The following is an 18744-nucleotide window of genomic DNA, read 5'->3' as shown; positions in this document are numbered from 1 at the left end:
GGTTGAAGAAGAAGATAATTGAGATTTTTAACGAAATTTTTAATAGTGTTAGTTTTAATTAACAGTTTTAGGTCTTAGGGAGCAATAGATCTAACAATGAAAATTTAGATTCAATTAAAAAAAAAAAGTTAGGCACTTGATTCAAGATTGAGTATAATTATAAGGACCTCCAAATTAATTTTTTCCAAATATTTATGCAAGATAAGAAATTTAGAGATTTTTAGATGAAAATTAAATTATAATTTTAAAAATAATTTTACAGTATACGAAATAAATATACAAAAAAATTTATTTCAATTTGTGAAAAAGTGTTTTTAGAAAGTACTTTTGACAATGGCGAAGCATCCCCTTAGTTTAAGATAACCAAATCATATTTTCACAATCTCCACCCAATCTTCCAGCTAGGAGAAATGAAAATGATCACAAAGGGAAGGGCACGACAGTGGACAGGGCTAAGTTCTGAATCGATGACAAGCAGCGAAGGATGGCGGCGAACAGAGCTATTGGGTTTTAGATGTCGAAGGAGAAGATGAGAAATTGAAGATTACGATTTAATAAAAGCAATGGCCGAGATTATACATAGCGCAACGACGCAGTTTTCATGAAAATGCAGGGAGTGCATCTCAAGTGAATTGTAGAGGATTTAGATGGCAGGATCTTAGGGCTGACCCGCTGGTACATCCTATATGGTCACAGACTCACATGCACAGACAGACACAGACAGAGAGAGAGAGAGAGCTCAACGCACGGGTAATCTACCAAGGGCTTGGTGTCATTTCAGAAAGTGCTTGAGTGAAAACTAAACTTTAATTTTATAAATATTTTTATGATATATAAAATAAATATATAAAAAAATTTGTTTCGTTTTATAAAAAAATATTCTGTAAAACGCTTTTACTTGTTGCTAATGGATAACCCCAAAAATATTTTTTACAAATTAAGACAAACTTCTTTATATATTTACTTTGTATATTATAAAAACATTTTTAAAATCATAGTTTTTATTCTACTCAAACATTCCCTTAATAGAAGTTTCATTTAATAACACCCATTTGGTGCGAGGAGTTATTTTTCGAAGGAATTGGAATTGGAAATAAAAGTGAGAGTGAGTTTTGCATGTTGGTAGGTTGATGAAAGTAGGGTGAACTATAATTTTTAATTAAAATATGTATTTATAATATGAAAATACTAAATTACTCTTCAAACGAGGGGGGAAAAAAATGAAAAGCCAATTCCTTCCCTCTCATCTACTGCCGATAGTTCGTTCTTCCACCATCATGTGGCACCACTGTCCCCGGAAATGGGGAAGACCAGGACAAAACCAATGAAAAAAATGCACATCTCCAGCAGAAATGCAATGTAAACTTCACACTTTCGGACCTTCTTCTTCGGTCTTTTTCTTCGAACTTCACTCACAAAGCTCCATTGTCTATTAGAGGGGCATGAACCCAAGATCTGTCCATCATGAAGGATGAAGGATGACAGATCCGATCCGTGAAGACTAGAGGACGGGAAGAGTGAACATAAGCAGGACGGTGAAATCAAGAAGCATGACGGGATGTAGAGGGAGAAAGGCACGACATAGAAGGCTGTAACGAATAGAAAAGCGATGGGGAAAAAAGAAGAAAATTGTTAGAGAAGAAAGGAAGAAAGAAAATCAATGACCTTAGCTCCTTCAGCATCAATGGAATGAATCGTTCTGACCTTTCTCCTATTCGATAAAGAAAGAAATCGCAGATCAAAGGATGAAGGAGAATACAGATAGCCATCCACCATCATCATCGCCGTTGTCTATCGTCCTCGTCCTCACCCGTTGTCCTTGCCGCCGTCCTCATCGGACTGTTATGGCGGGAGAGCTCGATCTTTTCAAGGTGGGGGTGAGGGGCAAAATAGTCTCATTCTTCAGTTCCATGAAACTGGAACCCAGTTCCTTGGGCTTGGGTATGGAACCCCGTTCCACACAGAATTGGGTCCCCACATATCAAACGGCCCAAATTTTCAGTTCCCGCCCCAATCCCACTTCTCACTCCTACTTCCATGCCACCAAACTGATATGAGAAGGTCAATAATAGAAAAGTTCCTTTATCCTTAGCCGTCCCCGTCAATTGAAAGCTAGCCTGGGAATCGGAACATCAATATTAACAACTTTTTTATGTAGTTTTTATTTCACAATTTTTTTTATAAATTTTTTACAGATCCAGTAATAACTCCTCCCATTTTTGGAGGTTAAAATTTCAAAATTAGCAGCTCTTCTTTTATCATGTTTGCCCTATTTAATCATACAAATCATGATAGATTAACACTATTTCGTTATTGTTTAATCTTATGGATTGATACATCCTAACTAGGCAAAGCTGATATGTTTATACAAAAAAAAAAACTAAAAATATATTAGCTGAGGTTTATATATAATTTATAAAAAAAATCATTTTCCAGAAAATGAATGTGCCATTATGTTTACGGGTAGCAAATAGGGTGTTTCAATACCAAACGGCACTCTCATTTTTCTAAACCATTTATATGCTGGGTTACATCACCTATTAAAGACTCCATCATCCTAAAGAAAACATCTATTTATTATTTTTTGATACACAGAAAAAATCTATTTATTATGATAAGAAGGAAGCAGGCAAAAGGAAAGGCTTTGCTTTTTACACGCAAATTCCACCCTTAATTGGTTTATTTATAGTGGAGACGGATAAAGAAAAAGAGGAAAACAGTCAGTTTGAGCTATATATAAATAAAAGTGACCCTATACCCGTGCTGGCCACTGGTGCTGGTGTAAATGGAGACTGCAAAAAGGTGTATGAAGTAGTATATAATACTATTATATTTTATGAGAATAAAATTAATTTCAATGTATTTTACACAAATCAATAAAAATCTTAAAATTTATTAATTCTTATTTAAAATTTAATAACTTTTTAACTTTATCCTTATTTATTATACAATATATTTTATGAGAACAGAGTCAACACAATAATAAATAACAGGTAATTACGTTATATATTCATATGAAAATAGAAAAAAAAATTTCTTCTTTCTCTACCTTATAAATAGGTCCAAAATTTCTCTCTCTCTCTCTGTATCCAATATATAAGACCAAATGAGTAGTGGATATTATAAATAATTAATCTGGGGGCAGTATTAAAGATAGAGATAAAGACAGATTAAGAGAGAAGGGTGCATGGGGGTTTAGCAGTTACATAAAGCGACAACGACTATGTAAACAGAACTTGGAAAATAAAGCTGCCGTAGCGGTGAAGAAATAAGGCCAGATTTTTTTTTTTTCCCCCAACTTGGAGGGACGGCCAATGAAGAGACGGATGCATAAAGCTTGCATGGATAATAACGATAATAGGCGGTCCATATGTTGTTTTCTCTTCCTATGACCAATTGAATATATCTCATCAAAATTTTGAAGAGGTTTTTTTTTTCCCCCTTCCCGTAAGCATTAATTTGAATTTGTCTGATAATTTAGTTTTTTTTATTTTTGTCTGTGATTAATTATATGCTTTTGTCAATTTCTTTTTTTTCACTCATTTTCTCTTCCATTTATCCTCTTTGTAAATAAATGTGTTTTAGAAAAATAAGTTGTGTTTTTTTTTTTACATATGTATTATCTTTAACTAATTTTAATCAACTTTTTGAGTTGCCTAATTTAGTTATTTGATTGTTGTGTTTGAAATGGAATGAATATTATATGCATAGCATTACATATCTCCTGCCATTGGATCTGTGTTGTCTTGTTACATTGCCTCTTAATTTCATTTCCATGGTCTATCACTATCTGACAGCCCCCCATGAAGCACCTGTCAATTGTCCATATAAAATTCGCCAATCAACCATACACACACACGCGTGTGTGTGTGTATATATATATATATAGAGAGAGACGCTAGCTCTTTATGCTGTGTTTTGACTCCAACTTCATCTCCATTTTTCTTCATATTTCTTAAGACTAATGATATAGGCATGTTTCGCTCCTCAAACTGATTGATCAATAGCAAGAGGATTATGGGATTATAGGTTTCATATACTATATTAATCTAAAATATATAATAAAAGACAAAAATTTACTTATATTGGTTAGCTTATAAAAAACAAAATGAAATATGAATTCTTGGCAAGATTATTACAGGCCATCAATGATATTACAATAATACTTTCATGGTTGAAACCATTAACCCCAAACTCTTTAAAATTCTTGAGAGGAAAACATGTGTTAATTAATATCACTCTTTAGGTGAAAATTTAACCTCCCCACATCTATGAAATGATACACGACAATCACCAGCAAACTAACTAGGAGATTAATACTAATCATTACTAGCGAGGTTGTCTAACGGAATTGGCTATAGTCTCTCAGACTCTCACAATGCAGTGAATTAAAATTCAAATCTCTACAGAAAGAGATTATTATATTTAGTATCTGACAATACTTTGATCAGAATTGTCTCTAATAAGAAAATACGTATGCTTAACCAAAAAAACCACCAATCATCTTGACTAATTTAACCTCCCCTCATCAATAAAGGTTACAGTGTTGTACACTCGTTCATGCGTACGTACAAACTATCAAAAATCAACATCAAGAGTACTTTCTCTTGTTTTTGAATCGTTCAGATTCTAGTTGCACGGTACATCTTCTCCCACACAGTACTTTTAAGATTCAAAGAAAATATTTACGGAGAATTATTGAATATATTGTGGCTCATCCTTAATTAAGGTGAGTGACATGTGGCCAAATAAAATATCAGAGTGGAAAAATAAGTAATGACTTGGTCTTACCATTCATTCAATCGAGTATCAACCACATCGATCAAATCGGATTGAACTCTTCCAATTTCTCTAACACACACACACACCCCAAAGGGCAAAAACTCTCATTTTCATTGAGAAATTATGGTATTCATCACTTTCAGTGCGGCCCAGTCAATAATGACAATAGCCACTTTTACATCACACACGCACACACACAGACATCATGAAATAATAATAATAATAATAATAATAGCAGCAGCTTTCAGCTAGTCACCCAATTAACGCGATGATTTGCAAGAGCCATCTGTTCCAAAGGCCCGTTTAAGCTGGAGATTACCATACTTGAATTCTCAAGTGTGCTGTATATTCGTTTTGCTACTGCCTGCAACCACCACCATTTACAACACATGAACTTTTGGATTGTTTTTACTCACGGTTCAGTCTATCTCTAAGATTATAACTGGGATTGAATCCGTGACTTGTCCCACTTATAAAGAAGTTTTCATACTATTAGATTATAGGGCCATACACAATTTTTTAGGCTGGTTAAGACTAATCTCAATAAGGTATGTTTTATGTATAGAAATTGAAATGGAGAATTGAAAGGTGTTTTCAGTTATATAAAAACACATCTAGTATATCATGAAAATTGCAATTTACTTTTGATTACAATGCAAATTGACATATCATGACTGCTAAGAATTTGGTTTCTGCTAAAATTAAAATATATAACAAAATTAGCCTTAAGAGCAATAAAAATTTATTTCATTTGAGAGTTTAATTTGTAAAGATCTTTAAAAAAAAAGATATTGCAATATTGTTTATTTTAAATTAAAAATTATTCTTTATAATCAATTATATATTTATAATCTCAATAATATCTATATATATTGGTCAAGGAAGGTGTAATTAATTTAGAACCTCTTAAAAGATTATGATTTGATATACAGTAAGATACGGTAGTATTAGTATATACAGAGACCCAAAGCGTCAAAGCGATGCGGCGAGAAACATCGATTTTTTTTCCCACCCGCCCACTAGCCAACATAAACACATGCCTACCTCGTGCCCTCTTAATTTCATCTCCAAATCTAGGAGCCATCCAAGGAGAAAAACACCGAAGGATTTCCTCTTCTTCTGAATCAATCTGTGGGCTTTCCAAACAAATTCAAGGGGGTTGGAAATCCTGGCTTGGTTCATCTTAGGAATTGGAATTTGTAACAAGGCAATTTGATTCCCCCAGCGACCCTTGGAATTGGGATCCAGCATGTCCTTCACTGAACTATAACCTTCAGCCTCCCTGGTATTGAACATCACCACTGCTGTGGAATTTGCTTTCCCTGCCTTGCTCTTCATCTCTTGCATGTACTGCCTTATCCCACAGAAGATCATCCCAGCAATCACATCATTTGTTGTCTGCAAACAACATCAATGATTCAATTAGCTTAATCTGATACTCACGTGTGTGTGTGTGTGTGAGCTTAAAGAAACCAACAACAAGGTGTTAATATATATTTGTGTGTGTAGATATATATGAATCTTACCACTCCAAGCCTTGACTTGATTTCTTTGAAACTGTCAAGAGGGAATGATATGTCTGATAAGCCAAAAGGCTGAGACTCAGTTCCTTCAAATCCAGACCTTATGGGTGTAATGTCATCTGGAATCATTCCAGATTTTATCAAGCTCCAACCAAAGTCTGATATGGAGATGAAAGAGGAGGAAATAGCTGAGATCAGCCTCTGAAAGAAGTTCTTTCTGTGAGATTGTACAGGTTCTGAAGATGGTTTTCGTGAAGGAAAAGATAATGGAATAGAAGGATCATCGGCTCTATGAAGACAAGAAAGAAGAGCTCCCATGAGAGAGTAGCCATCTCCAAGTGAATGATGAATTTTCATGATGAGAGTTCCACAAGCCTTGCTCGTTGGATACTTAATCACATGAAATTCCCATAGTGGTTTGTTGCTTGGCGTCTTCTCTGTGAGAATCCTTGAAACATAGTCACTAAAATACTGATCATACAATCCTGAATCACTCTCAGGAAATATTGGCACCTTCACATGTTCTTCAGGCCTCACCTCAACACGCTTCCATATCATATTCCCATCTTCGTCTTTAACCTGTGGCCATATAACAAATAGTCACTACTGGTGTACGAAACTAAGAGCTCATATATATAAAACACTAGAAAAATGGAAGAGAGAGAGAACCATGATACAGGAGAAACGAGGGTTAATAGGGAGGAACACATGTTGAAGCAAATACATAGTTGGAGAGTCATCAATTGGAACTTCTGATTCTAAAAACCCAAAACAATACGAACATATCACCGAGCTGTTGAAGTATCGTCCTGCAGGACTCACGGGCTCTTCATAATCTTCATTCAAGTATTCCATAATGGTAACGTACTCGTTAGAGAGAGAGAGAGAGAGAGAGAGAGAGACTTGAGATGGGAGGACTGGTGGTTTTAGGACAAGTAGCCAAGTCAAAAAGCAAAGGGAATATATAATTGTGCAGCGAATGATGATACCAAAATATACAAAAGCGTATCTCCCTAACTGTTTCTTCATAAATGATTGGTTTTGAGTTTCAACGTTTCGTACTTGAGATGAAAGTTATGAATTTTATTTTGATGTATCGTTCTGCCAAGGGAAAACCATATTGAAGGTACCTATTCTTTCAATTTTTAATTTGGTACTTATATGTTTTTTTCTCTTTAATTAAACATTTAATTATATCTTTTTAGCAACATTAGCTCTTATAACTTTGTTCTATTGATATTTTTAGTCTCGACATAAGGATTGATGATGTTTATAGAGCAAAAATAAAGATTTAGTTAAGAACAAAAAACCCATAGGTACCAAATTGAAAATTAAAAAAAAGTATAGGTACCCCAAATATGGTTTTCCCTTCTGCTAATTGCCAAGAGAGGAACAAGATGAAAAGTTGAAACGTGTCACCCCAAATGAGTTTGATTATTGGAGCAGGAATGCGTGGTAACTAGTACTTTTTTTAGTCCTATTTATAAGTCATTTTATGTTTCACATAAATTAAGAAAAACCTTAAATTTTATTAACTCTCATTTAAAATTCAATAATTTTCTAACTTTATCCCTATTTAATATATATTATACCTCAAGTAAACAAAGTCAATACAATAATAAATAAAAGGTGAAATTATACATTCATATAAAAATTAAAATTTCTCTTAGTACCTATAAATAAGACCAAAAAACATCTTCTTTTCCTGTTCTATAAATAGAACTAGAAGAATAAGTTTCAATATTAATCCAGAATCTAGGTTGAATAAATTGTGGGAACATAAAATGGGATATTCCTACTATATTAGCCAGATTTTCCTTCTAATACGTATAAAGTCAAATAATATCATAAATTTATGAAGTGGATTTCTAGCTATGCTAAATGCGTACGTATAAGGTCAAATATTATCATAAATTTATGAAGTGGACTTCTAGCTATGCTAGGTGCATACGTACAAAGTCAAGTAATATGATAAATTTGTGAAGTGGATTTCTAGCCATGCTAAATGCACCCATTGTCACAAGTAGCTTAGCTGATACTTATTGTTCGATGTTGTTTTCATTGAAATATATACTACCCACTCCTTTTTAAATATCTAATTTCATTTAATGCGGAAAACTAGTATTGAGCATTTTTAGATTATTTCCAAAATTTAATTAATGGTATTTAACTTAAGATATAGTAGGTAGTACCATTTTTATTTCATTATATTATTAGATAGGGGTGTACTGTGACTAGTACTTAAAAAGGAAAGGAGTATATTGTGGTCAACAAAACTAGCTGGTACTCCCTCTTATTCTAAATATAACGTCAAGTTTTAATGTGATCCTAAATACAATATCCAATTTTCTCTTGTGCTATCTCCCATATACTTGTTTTCCATGATATTGTTATCTCTGCACGTCGAATTCTAGTAATTAAATGGCAGTTTTTTTTTTTAAAAAAAAAGGTGTGACAAATTCTATGCACATTAATTACAAATAATAATCTGAATTGTTTTTTAAATTTTACGAATTAGTTAAAATAATCTTATATGCAGTATAAGAAGGAGTAACAAACAAAGTTAAAAGGAGAGATGGAATTGCTTATGAAAATCAAAGCACTGATCCAAAAGGCCAAAGCCAACATGATTGATGATCATTTTGAAATGCTCGCGATGTTTAAGCCGTTGTAGATTTTTCGTACGTGTTTTGGTCCTTCAACACATAGCCAACTATTTATTTATTAGCCATAAATTTAGTTGCAGGCAAATTTAAAATGTCGGCAAAATGCTGCCACTTCATTAATTCTTGATAACGAAACGTGGGCCCCATTTTTATGCCGATATATGCCGTGTCGGAAACAAAATGTTCATAAATAATGCTGAGAAATTTCCTCATGAGTTAAATAGTACTATTACTTAGAATTTTTTTATATTTCTATGTTTTTTCCGGAATATAATTTTATGGTGTAGCATGGAATTAGTATTCATTTATATTATTGATGATATTCCAAAGGGTGGCATCATTAATTAATTCATTAGGCAGCTAATTAAATCAATGCCGATCTGGTAGGTCGAGAGGACAAATCATTTAAAAAATATAATACTACTACATACTCCCTTCATCCCTTATTATAAGATCTTTTTAATTAAATTGTGCAGTTTAAGAAAATAATTAAAATTAGTTAAAAGTAATTGATATGTAGCAAATACAATTTTTTTCAATATACATCTGTATATAAATGGGTAAATGTGAGAGAGTAACAGTGAGATAAATAAATAAATAAAATGTATTAAATATATTAAATTATGAATAAAATAGATAATAATGTATTAAATGCTTAAACAAACTCAAAAAAGATCTTATAAAAAGAAACAAATCTATTCAAAAAATTAGATCTTATGATAAAATACGGAGAAATACCATCCCCATTTGTCTATTAGTATTAGTATTTATTTAACGGTTGAGATATGTCTCTTCAACTGTCCATTATTCCCTTTAAGGAATATAACCGACCACAAAAATTTGCCTAAAACGTGTTTAATCGAAACTCTATATAAATGCAAAATTTTTATTCACTTGAAGTTAACAAAAACGTTTTCATTTTAACTTCAATTTTAATTTTACTTGTCTTTTTCTTTTTGGGGAGGAGGGGGGAATGTTTCACATTTGATTAAATTTAAAGTACTTCAGCTAAAGAAGGTCATATATATTTTAAACTACTCTCAAATTTGCTTGAAGCAAGGATTCCAATCAAAGTACTAAAATTTCAGAAGATGTCAAAAGAATAAATAAATAAATAAAACTAGGTAGGAGCACAATAAGTTCTCTTCTCTTATCTCTTTGCACCTTTTTTCTGGTAAATGACAGGTAACTCGTGGCTCCACAACTGTTGTCGGACATTTCATGACCAGGATACTCCTCTTCTAATTCTTAATACATAATTTATTTAATTAATTTGATTAGATTAAAAAATTAGATAAGTTAATTAATTATAAAAATTATGATATATTTTTTCTAAAATATCATTATTTTCTTTCTTAATATCCTCCCTCCATGAGAGTAATTTAAAAAAAATTGATAAATATGATACATAAGTCTTATATATAGGATCAAAATTAATTCAACAATTAGGTCATATATTAAGAACAAAGCTAGTATTTTCTTTTGAGAATGTAGTAATTGAATGATAATTAACAAGTAATACTCCCATCCTTTATATAAGAACTAGTTGATTAATTTGAATAGATTAAGAAAATTAGTTAAGTTAGTTATTTGTAATAAATAGGTGTTGTTTTTTCTAAAATATTCTCACTAATCAAGTGTATTGTTAGAATTATCATTATTACAAGGACTACTTTTGGGAAAAAAATAAATATGAGAGACAAAGTAAATTGAAATTTTATATTTAGGACCAAAATAAAAGTTAAATAAGTTTTTATATTGAGGACTGAATGTAGTGTTATTTAAATAATTATTTAGTGGTAAATAGATACCAGTATGATCAGTTTATTAATTAAATTGTATTTGTATATTAATAATTAATCTCATGAAGGATGGTGGCTGGGGGAATCACTATGTTTGGTGATCGGTATGTGTCGATCAATAATTCTCCGCGGTGCTCTACAGATGTAAAGCTTTTATGCAAAAGACAATCCTACCCTATGTATGCCTCATTTACCACTAAAATAATAAAGTTGTTGATTTCCATTGCAACAAACAATAATGTGAGAGTGGTCGAATTCTATATGAGAAATTGAGAGCAGGTTTTGTATGTAAGCCCAGTGCTCAAGTACTCAAAATGCACTGTTTTAAGTAAGTAAATTTAATTATGATCTTATGTTTTTTCCCCTCCTTTCTTTCTTAACATTTCGTGCTTAATAGCCCAAATTATTTTCCTAATTCAAAAGAGCATCATTTTGATGATGGGCACTCAGTCTTCAATCTGTTGAGCACCAAAAGGTTTATAGATAAGCACGTGAGAAAAATATTATCTTGACTTGCACCATATTAAGCAACTCCAGCATTGAATTTTGTCTCTATGCTATAATTTTTAATTACTCTCCTTAAAAATGGAAAGTAAGAGAAAATTTTAATAAATTTAATTTTAAAAAATAAAAAAGAGAAATCAAAAGTTTTAAATTAATTATTTTTTTTACTTTTCTAGTTTACATTATTTCTTTATTAAAATTAGTGAAGTTCTATGTATTATCTCAAGTTCTAATGCAGAATTGGTATAACTATACATTTTGTTATGAATTATGATTATCTTGTACGTTGAAGTGATTGGGAAAACTCACTTTTCTAAAATCCACATAATCTACTCGTCCATTTCTTTTTTCGCTTCACCCGAAAATTACTAGAAGGAATCCAAATTAAATAAAATGGTATTAATATGTGTAAAAAATTTATAGATTTTCAACCCGTTTGTTAAAGAGAATATTAATGATAAAAAATTTAAAAAAATAAATAACAGATAATTTACCCGAACGTTTAACTTTGTAGGCAACTAGCATCAATGGATAACAAAATTTTTTAAACACATATATATGGAATAAAAAAAAAAGATTTTTACTTAAACACAAATAAAATTTTTTCCTCTCTAAATAAATTTTTTTTTTTAAACCTAACTCTCTAAAGAACGCTTTATGTCATTTTCTTAGCACTAAATGGTCGCCCAAGAAGAACAGTCTCCGCTTTTAAAAGAGGAAGAAGAATGAATCAAAATTTCCCAATGCAGACTGAGAAAAATCAAACAATCTTCTTATGACTGCAGCGCAGGGCAGCATAGTGTGCAGCCAAATATGTGGATCGGTTTGGACTTAAGATTCAAAATCCTTATCGATCCGGAGGAAAATCTTCAAGCAACAAGCAAAAACCAATAAAAAGAAATTAGAGTGGATAGACGAATCAGAAAGAACGTAGCGAGGATAGTTTTGATCATTGATGATCACACATCCTTTAATTTGCTTTCATCCTCTTCGTCGTCATCTGAATCATTTATTTATTCGTTCAACACAATAAAATCACAACAAATCGAAAGGCCAAGAGAAAGAGATAAATTCAAATAGGACTTCCTGCGAAACAGCGACGCAACTCACCAGCTTGAGGAGACGAGAGAATGGCAGGGTGCAGAGAAACGACTCAGGGGCACGGCATTTAAACTGCTTCAGTGAAAACCCTAATCATTAATGCTTACTGACTTTGGGCTTCCCCGGGCAATCCTTTTCGTTTTGGACTTTGAGACTTTGAGCCTTGGGCCACCTGTGTTCCTACTATGGGCCTCAGTTTATTTGTCATTTTTTGAAAATGCGATGAGAAGATTTGGTCCAATTGGGTAAAGAGCATGGTAGAAATAATTAAAAAAACAAAGAGGGAGAAACACACGTTATTAATTGAGATTAAAAATAAAAAATATGCATATTAAATGTTGTAAATATATTCTGATTAATTCTTATTTGTTAATTTTATTCTTATAATGAATATTTAAATTTGAGTCTAGCTAGATTTTTCTCTCTCTTTAAAAAATTTATTTAATATAAATAAAGTTTGAGTTTTTTTTCAATTACTTAAACTTAAACTGTGAACTAGACGAATAATATTTTTTTTTCCGCCAAATAAGATTGAAACCACATCCTCTCATTTTTTTTCCTCTATTCTCTTCTTATACTTCCGTATCTATCTATTCTTAGATTAAAAATAAATGATTTAGATTTAATATGTGATAGTATCATTATTATAATATTTTATAAATTGATTTTTTTTCATTTTTTTGTATTGTAGTTACTGTGCATGTCAAATTTTAACAGCTTAATTTTTATATATTTATACTTATAATAATTTTATAAAATATTAAATTCAAATTATACATTTTTCATATAAGATTTTGAAAAGAAAAGGAGAAATGGAGAAGGAGAGGATCTTGAACCAAAAAGATTTGCAAGGATTTAATCAGGCTTCCATCTCAACAAAAAAAAAATCAACAAGTGACTGAAAAACCACAAGATAACAACTTATTTATGACCAACAACAGCAAATTACAGCTCAAACAAGCCCAACGAAGCAAACCAACAACAACATCACCCCAGCCCTGCAACCCATGCTAACAGAACCACCAAACCTCGGATACCCCGAAGATTTTGACGGCGACGGTGCCGGAGAATTATCACTAGCAGTTGGGCCCTCACTTGGCCAGGGTGACAAACTCCCCGGTGGCACGGCCGGTGGGCTTCCGCCTGCTGGAGACGGAGCCGGAGCAGCCGTCGGAGGGGAAGAAGGAGTGTTGTGCCTGACAGCCAAGACAACGACGATCAGCTTCTGACCCTTTTTGCAGTTTCCTGAGTTGCCACTGATAAAGAAGAAGGGACCTGATTTATCGAAAGTGAAGTTGGAATCACCGTCGTCCATCTTCTTCATGGGATTCTTGGTGTTGCAGGAATCGTAGTCCGTCTTGTTCACCACTAAAACTGAATCAGACCCTTTCTTGTACTTGAAATCTACATGAACACACAACAACATAAAATATCAAACTATTACGATGAAACATACGTTACGTTCGTTGTTCATGTCGGGTAGTGTTTGTAACTGTAAAAATTAAACGTCGACTTACAGAGCGTATCGTTGACCTGAAACCTAGTTCTTTCAGCCCAGTGATTGTAGTCTTCAGAAGGCTTGACAACCCAACCATCTTTGCCACCGACGTTGAACTTGAAAGCTTGAGATGATGAAAAGAAAAGTAGCAACGTGAGAGTCATCGTTGGAAGAAACAGACCAAGCAATCTATGTGGCTCAGACGCCATTAATGTTGCACTGAAACTGACTCAGAAATTAAGTAGTGATAAAAGAAAAAAAGAGAGAAATCAAGCTAATATGTCTGGAGAAGAAGATGAGACTGTAGGGAGAAAGGGACATTTATGGATATATATAGTAGTGATGGAGGGAGAAAATGAACGTTGGCAAATTCTGAGAATCATCTCTTCAATCCAATGGACATTAATTGATTATAAATCATTTTTTAAGCGTTTCCAAAACAGCCTTTATTGTTCCTTCGCTACATGATCTTATCTCTTTTTTTTTTTTCCTTTTTTTTTTAAACACACAACTATGATTCTGTGTATATTTTATGTTTATCCCCGAATTCAGGTGATACAGAATCTGGATCAGGATGCACGTTCATATTGGAAAGTGAGAAGATTTAGAAGATATACAGATAGATACATACATGTACAATTTTTAAACTTGATTATCGATGATTTTTAAAGTAACGGTTGCAAATTTTGTCCCAAAAAAAATTAACAGTTAAAAATTATCTGTATATTATGTATTTTTTTAAAAAAAGTGAAAGACAAGCAATGGGACTTAAATTATGAAAGCAGCGTTGAGAATCAGGGCAATGGCCAATGGGATACGCACACTGCGAATCCATTTTTGTAGAAACTGATTATAATTAATGATATTCTTTACTTCTTATTTGGGCAGAAGGAAAAAAAAAAAACAATGACATATATACAAAGCTCTCTGCAAAGTGCCAACAGCAAACGGCTAATTGCCAATCAAGGTGAATTGTAATTATTATTACTCTCTATTTTGTGTTTGTATTGAAATTTATTGCAAAATCTGATGATACTTAATTTGCAGATGTTGAGGAAATATGCTTGAAATAAATAGGAAAAAAAAAAAAGTTACCCGATCGGAGGTTTGGATATGGTTGGAAGTTGGAACTTGGAAGGATCTCGTCCCCTCCCCCCTCTTTTTAACCAACATCAGGTTCTTAAAATATCAGTTAAGATTTTGAGGGATTATTCATATTGAAAATTAGATATTCATGTGTATTTTGTTAACTTACTATTCTGGCCAAATAATTATGTCACAAAAGACTAACTACATAAATAAATATAATTTTTTGCTGGCCAAAAACATAGATAAAATCTTTTCAACTTTTTATTAAGATTAAATTCATTTAATTTATTATCAATTTTTCGGCAATTGGTATACTACATAAATAAATGGTATTTTGAGTTTTTTTCAATTGTATTAAGGATACGTGTAGGAATAATTCGGCTGGCAGTATATGTATTAATGTATATACGGGGGAATAATCCCACGCATCTTTACAGGCATGTTTTATAAGCCCATAATGGTCAGGCTTTGCGAGCCCGATTGGGTCGCTAGCTGACCCAAACAGAGAAGCTGGCGTTTTTTCATTCTATTGATTTTCTTATCTCATTTTATTTCTTTGGGCCTAGTCTTTAGTTTGCTTTCCGCACTTTGATTACAGATGTTTTTCTGGAGACATTTTTGATTAAGATACTGTTAAGAATTAGATGTAAACATTAGACTCAAATTTTGAAGGGTTAATTAATCCGCAAGTACTTATAGTTTTAACGAATTTTAAATCAGATCCCTATAGTTTTTTTATCAGGTCCTTATACTTTTACTTTTTTTTAATTAGGTCCTTGTATTTATTTTTCTTTTAATTAAGTCCTTATAATTTCACTAAATTTTTAATCAGGTCCATGTAGTTTTAATTTTTATTTATTAATTAAATATAAGCTTAATTAAATATATTAATACTGAAATATAAAATATTAATAATTAAATTAAATTAATGATTATGTAATAAAAAAGTAATAGAATTAATTAATGCAGGAAAATTTTTTACAACAATTAATTTTTTTTGCTGAAAAAAATAAAATCATTATAATAATTCAATATCTTTAGAATATTATTGTTTATAAACTAATATTAAATAATATATACTATTTTATGTTTATATAATAGTACTATTAGAATTTATAAAATAAGGAATAAAAAATTTAGGAACTTAATTAAAAATAAGGTGAACTTATAAGGACTTGATAAAAAGAAAAATAAATACAAGGACCTAATTAAAAACATGTGAAAGTATAAGGACCTGATAAAAAGAAAAAAAACTATAAGAACCTGATTCAAAATTAGTTAAAACTATAAAGAGCTGTGGATTAATTATCCCAATTTTGAATATGAAAAACTGATACTCCTCCGGTTCTTAATATAGGACCCAATTGTTAAGTTGGTTTTGGTCCTAAATATAAGACTCATTTATCATATTTATCAATTTTCTCTAAATTACTCTCATGGACACTTTCTCAACCATAATCAGGTAGGAGAGGAAAAAGGCGTATTAAGAAAGATGATTATAATGTTTTACGAAAAACATGTCATATTTTTTATAATTCACTAACTTACCTAATTTTCTTAATCTAATCAAATTAATTAAATAGGTTTTATATTAAAGACCGAAGGAATATTTTGTATTAGATCTAACTCCTTATAGTGTCAATTGGAAAGATAAAGAGGTAAAAGAAGAAATCATTTGTTACAAATACGTGTTAGTTTCTTAAAAACACATTTCCAACAATCATATGCTAAGGCGTAAATGCTTTACGAGACAAGTAATGTGTGTTGATTTTTCAGCCCAGAGAGAGCGTGAAGAAAGGGTAGCATGGGACGGGGACAAGCGGAACTGTACTGTAAATTCCAAGAGAGCTGTCTACTATCACACACACACACACACGCGTCTCATCCTCAGAAGCTTCGCGGTCCGCGGACTACGGTCTCTCTTGGCTATGTTAAATTGGACCACCATGCATTAAGGGGAAAAAAAAAAAGCAAAAGAAAAAGGTAGTGCGTGACGAGATAAATAATTTTGCATTTTTGAGGAAGCACGAGTACTCAGATCCAAACATTCACATTTAAGCATTTAATCTCAAGCCTATCCCTGATATTTTGACTCAGACTAGCTAAGATATTTTGGGCCGATAAAAGATCAAAAAATTGTCACCTTTTTACCTGAGTTACCTTTCGTGGCTTAATTATAAGCTTAATTTTGTTTAGCATGAAATGTAAACCAATCTTGCGTTGAAATGATATTATGTGAAATAATGAATAGCTACATGGAATGAGTCAACTATAACATGACGTGATACGTCAGCTTTAGTACATGCATACGGCGTTCTAATTAAAAATTATTAATCAGATTGGATAATCTTTAAGCATCTCAATCGTTGAGTCGCAGACGTATAATTAACCAAAGAAAGACAAGTTAACGTGACAAAAGCTTAGGATCTGTTTGGGTCAATGAAAGGAAGAAAATAAGAGGGATTTTAATAAAGGGAAGAGGATAGGAGGAGAGTGAAAAGATTTTAATATTACCTTGTTTAGATTTATAAAAAAAGAGAAAGAAGGGAGTTTTAATATTATCTTGTTTGGTTTATAAGGGGAGGAGAGAGAAAAATATTTTGACATAGACAATTTTACCCTTATTTTATTTAAGATTATTTTTTTAAATTTTATAGAATGTTTAATAAAATATAATTGTAAATAACATTTAATCTATTAAGCAATACTTATATTAAAATTCTAATATACTCTAGAGCGTGAAATATTATTGAAAAAAAGACTGAAGTAATGTTCAGCAATAACTTGTCCTGTATCCCATTTTTGAATGAAATATTTGGTCAAACAAATAAACTTATTAGACGTGGGATCTTGTTTTCATCTATTTTTATCTTTATGGCTACAAAGCTGTGAGAATTTAAATTTTGACATATAAAATTATATATGTCAAAATTTAAATCCTCAAAACTTTGTTTATTGAATTGTCCATTTTATCTTTTAAAATTTCACATTTACATACAAAGGAGGGAGCAACATTTGGAGACAAGAAGAAAAAGATTTAGTGTAGTATAGGGATATTAAAAATAAATATGAACATAATAATCATAACATGACAAAATATTGCTCTGTTCCTCCAAATCCTCCCAATTTTGGAGGGGAGGTTGAGGAGGGTATGGGAGGAAAAAAATTTTAAAATTTTCTCCCCCTCCTAAAATTTGTGTGTTGCTAAATAAGAAAAAATGATTAAAATCTTTTTCCCTCCCTCCCCTCTCTTCCAAATCCCTTGTACCAAACGCACGCTAGTAGGTTAATGAAATTGATACAAGCATTCATATTTTTCTTATGATATATATATATTTTGCTATGCATGACATATGTATTCTTCTAGAGATAATTTTATTAGAGATATTATCAAATATTAAATATAATCACCTCTTCTAACCAAAAGTTAAATTTTCCACACTCGATTCTCATTCCTAATTGATGCTAACAAGGGAAAAGCACGTAAGATCACAGGTATGGATTCAAAACCATTATCTATTCTGAACTTCTCATATCATTAACCTCGGAAAAAAATGTTTCTTTATGTAGAAATAAGAAGCAAAAATAGTTCCAAGAGAAAATTCTAAAGGGGGAAAAAGGCACAAAGCAATTAATCACTAAAATTTTTTTATAATAAATGACTAACATAACAACGACAAAGTTCCCATATAGGAAATTACAACAGGCTATTGGAATAGAAACAAAGGAACCGGTTGTTTTTCCTTAAACTGAAACCAATAAACTTTATTTTTCCATTT

General features: G+C 31.7%; 2 protein-coding genes and 1 non-coding gene across 3 annotated transcripts; all 3 read right to left on the bottom strand.

Moving 5' to 3' along the window:
* Window positions 1-1895: 1895 nt before the first annotated feature.
* LOC114762521 (O-acyltransferase WSD1-like) lies at window positions 1896-7210 on the bottom strand. The gene is made up of 5 exons (XM_028952013.1): window positions 6975-7210; window positions 6309-6884; window positions 5827-6180; window positions 5039-5146; window positions 1896-2117 (listed from the first exon to the last, which is right to left on the bottom strand). Exons 1-5 carry the CDS (start codon window positions 7158-7160, stop codon window positions 1896-1898), a joined length of 1446 nt encoding a protein of 481 aa, XP_028807846.1. The 5' UTR covers window positions 7161-7210.
* A 4979-nt stretch (window positions 7211-12189) lies between these two features.
* Window positions 12190-12273, bottom strand: LOC114762558 (small nucleolar RNA R32/R81/Z41). The gene has a single exon (XR_003742262.1). It is a non-coding gene; the product is annotated as a small nucleolar RNA R32/R81/Z41 (small nucleolar RNA).
* A 1057-nt stretch (window positions 12274-13330) lies between these two features.
* Window positions 13331-14085, bottom strand: LOC114762520 (early nodulin-like protein 2). The gene is made up of 2 exons (XM_028952012.1): window positions 13896-14085; window positions 13331-13782 (listed from the first exon to the last, which is right to left on the bottom strand). The coding sequence occupies exons 1-2, from the start codon at window positions 14083-14085 to the stop codon at window positions 13331-13333; spliced, it is 642 nt and encodes a 213-aa protein (XP_028807845.1).
* Between the last annotated feature and the right edge of the window lie 4659 nt (window positions 14086-18744).

Source organism: Neltuma alba, unplaced genomic scaffold (genome assembly GCF_004799145.2).
Source record: "Neltuma alba isolate B1F8T4 unplaced genomic scaffold, ASM479914v2 tig00011218_pilon, whole genome shotgun sequence".
Classification (NCBI taxonomy): Eukaryota; Viridiplantae; Streptophyta; class Magnoliopsida; order Fabales; family Fabaceae; genus Neltuma; species Neltuma alba.
This window is presented reverse-complemented; position numbering and strand designations above follow the sequence as displayed.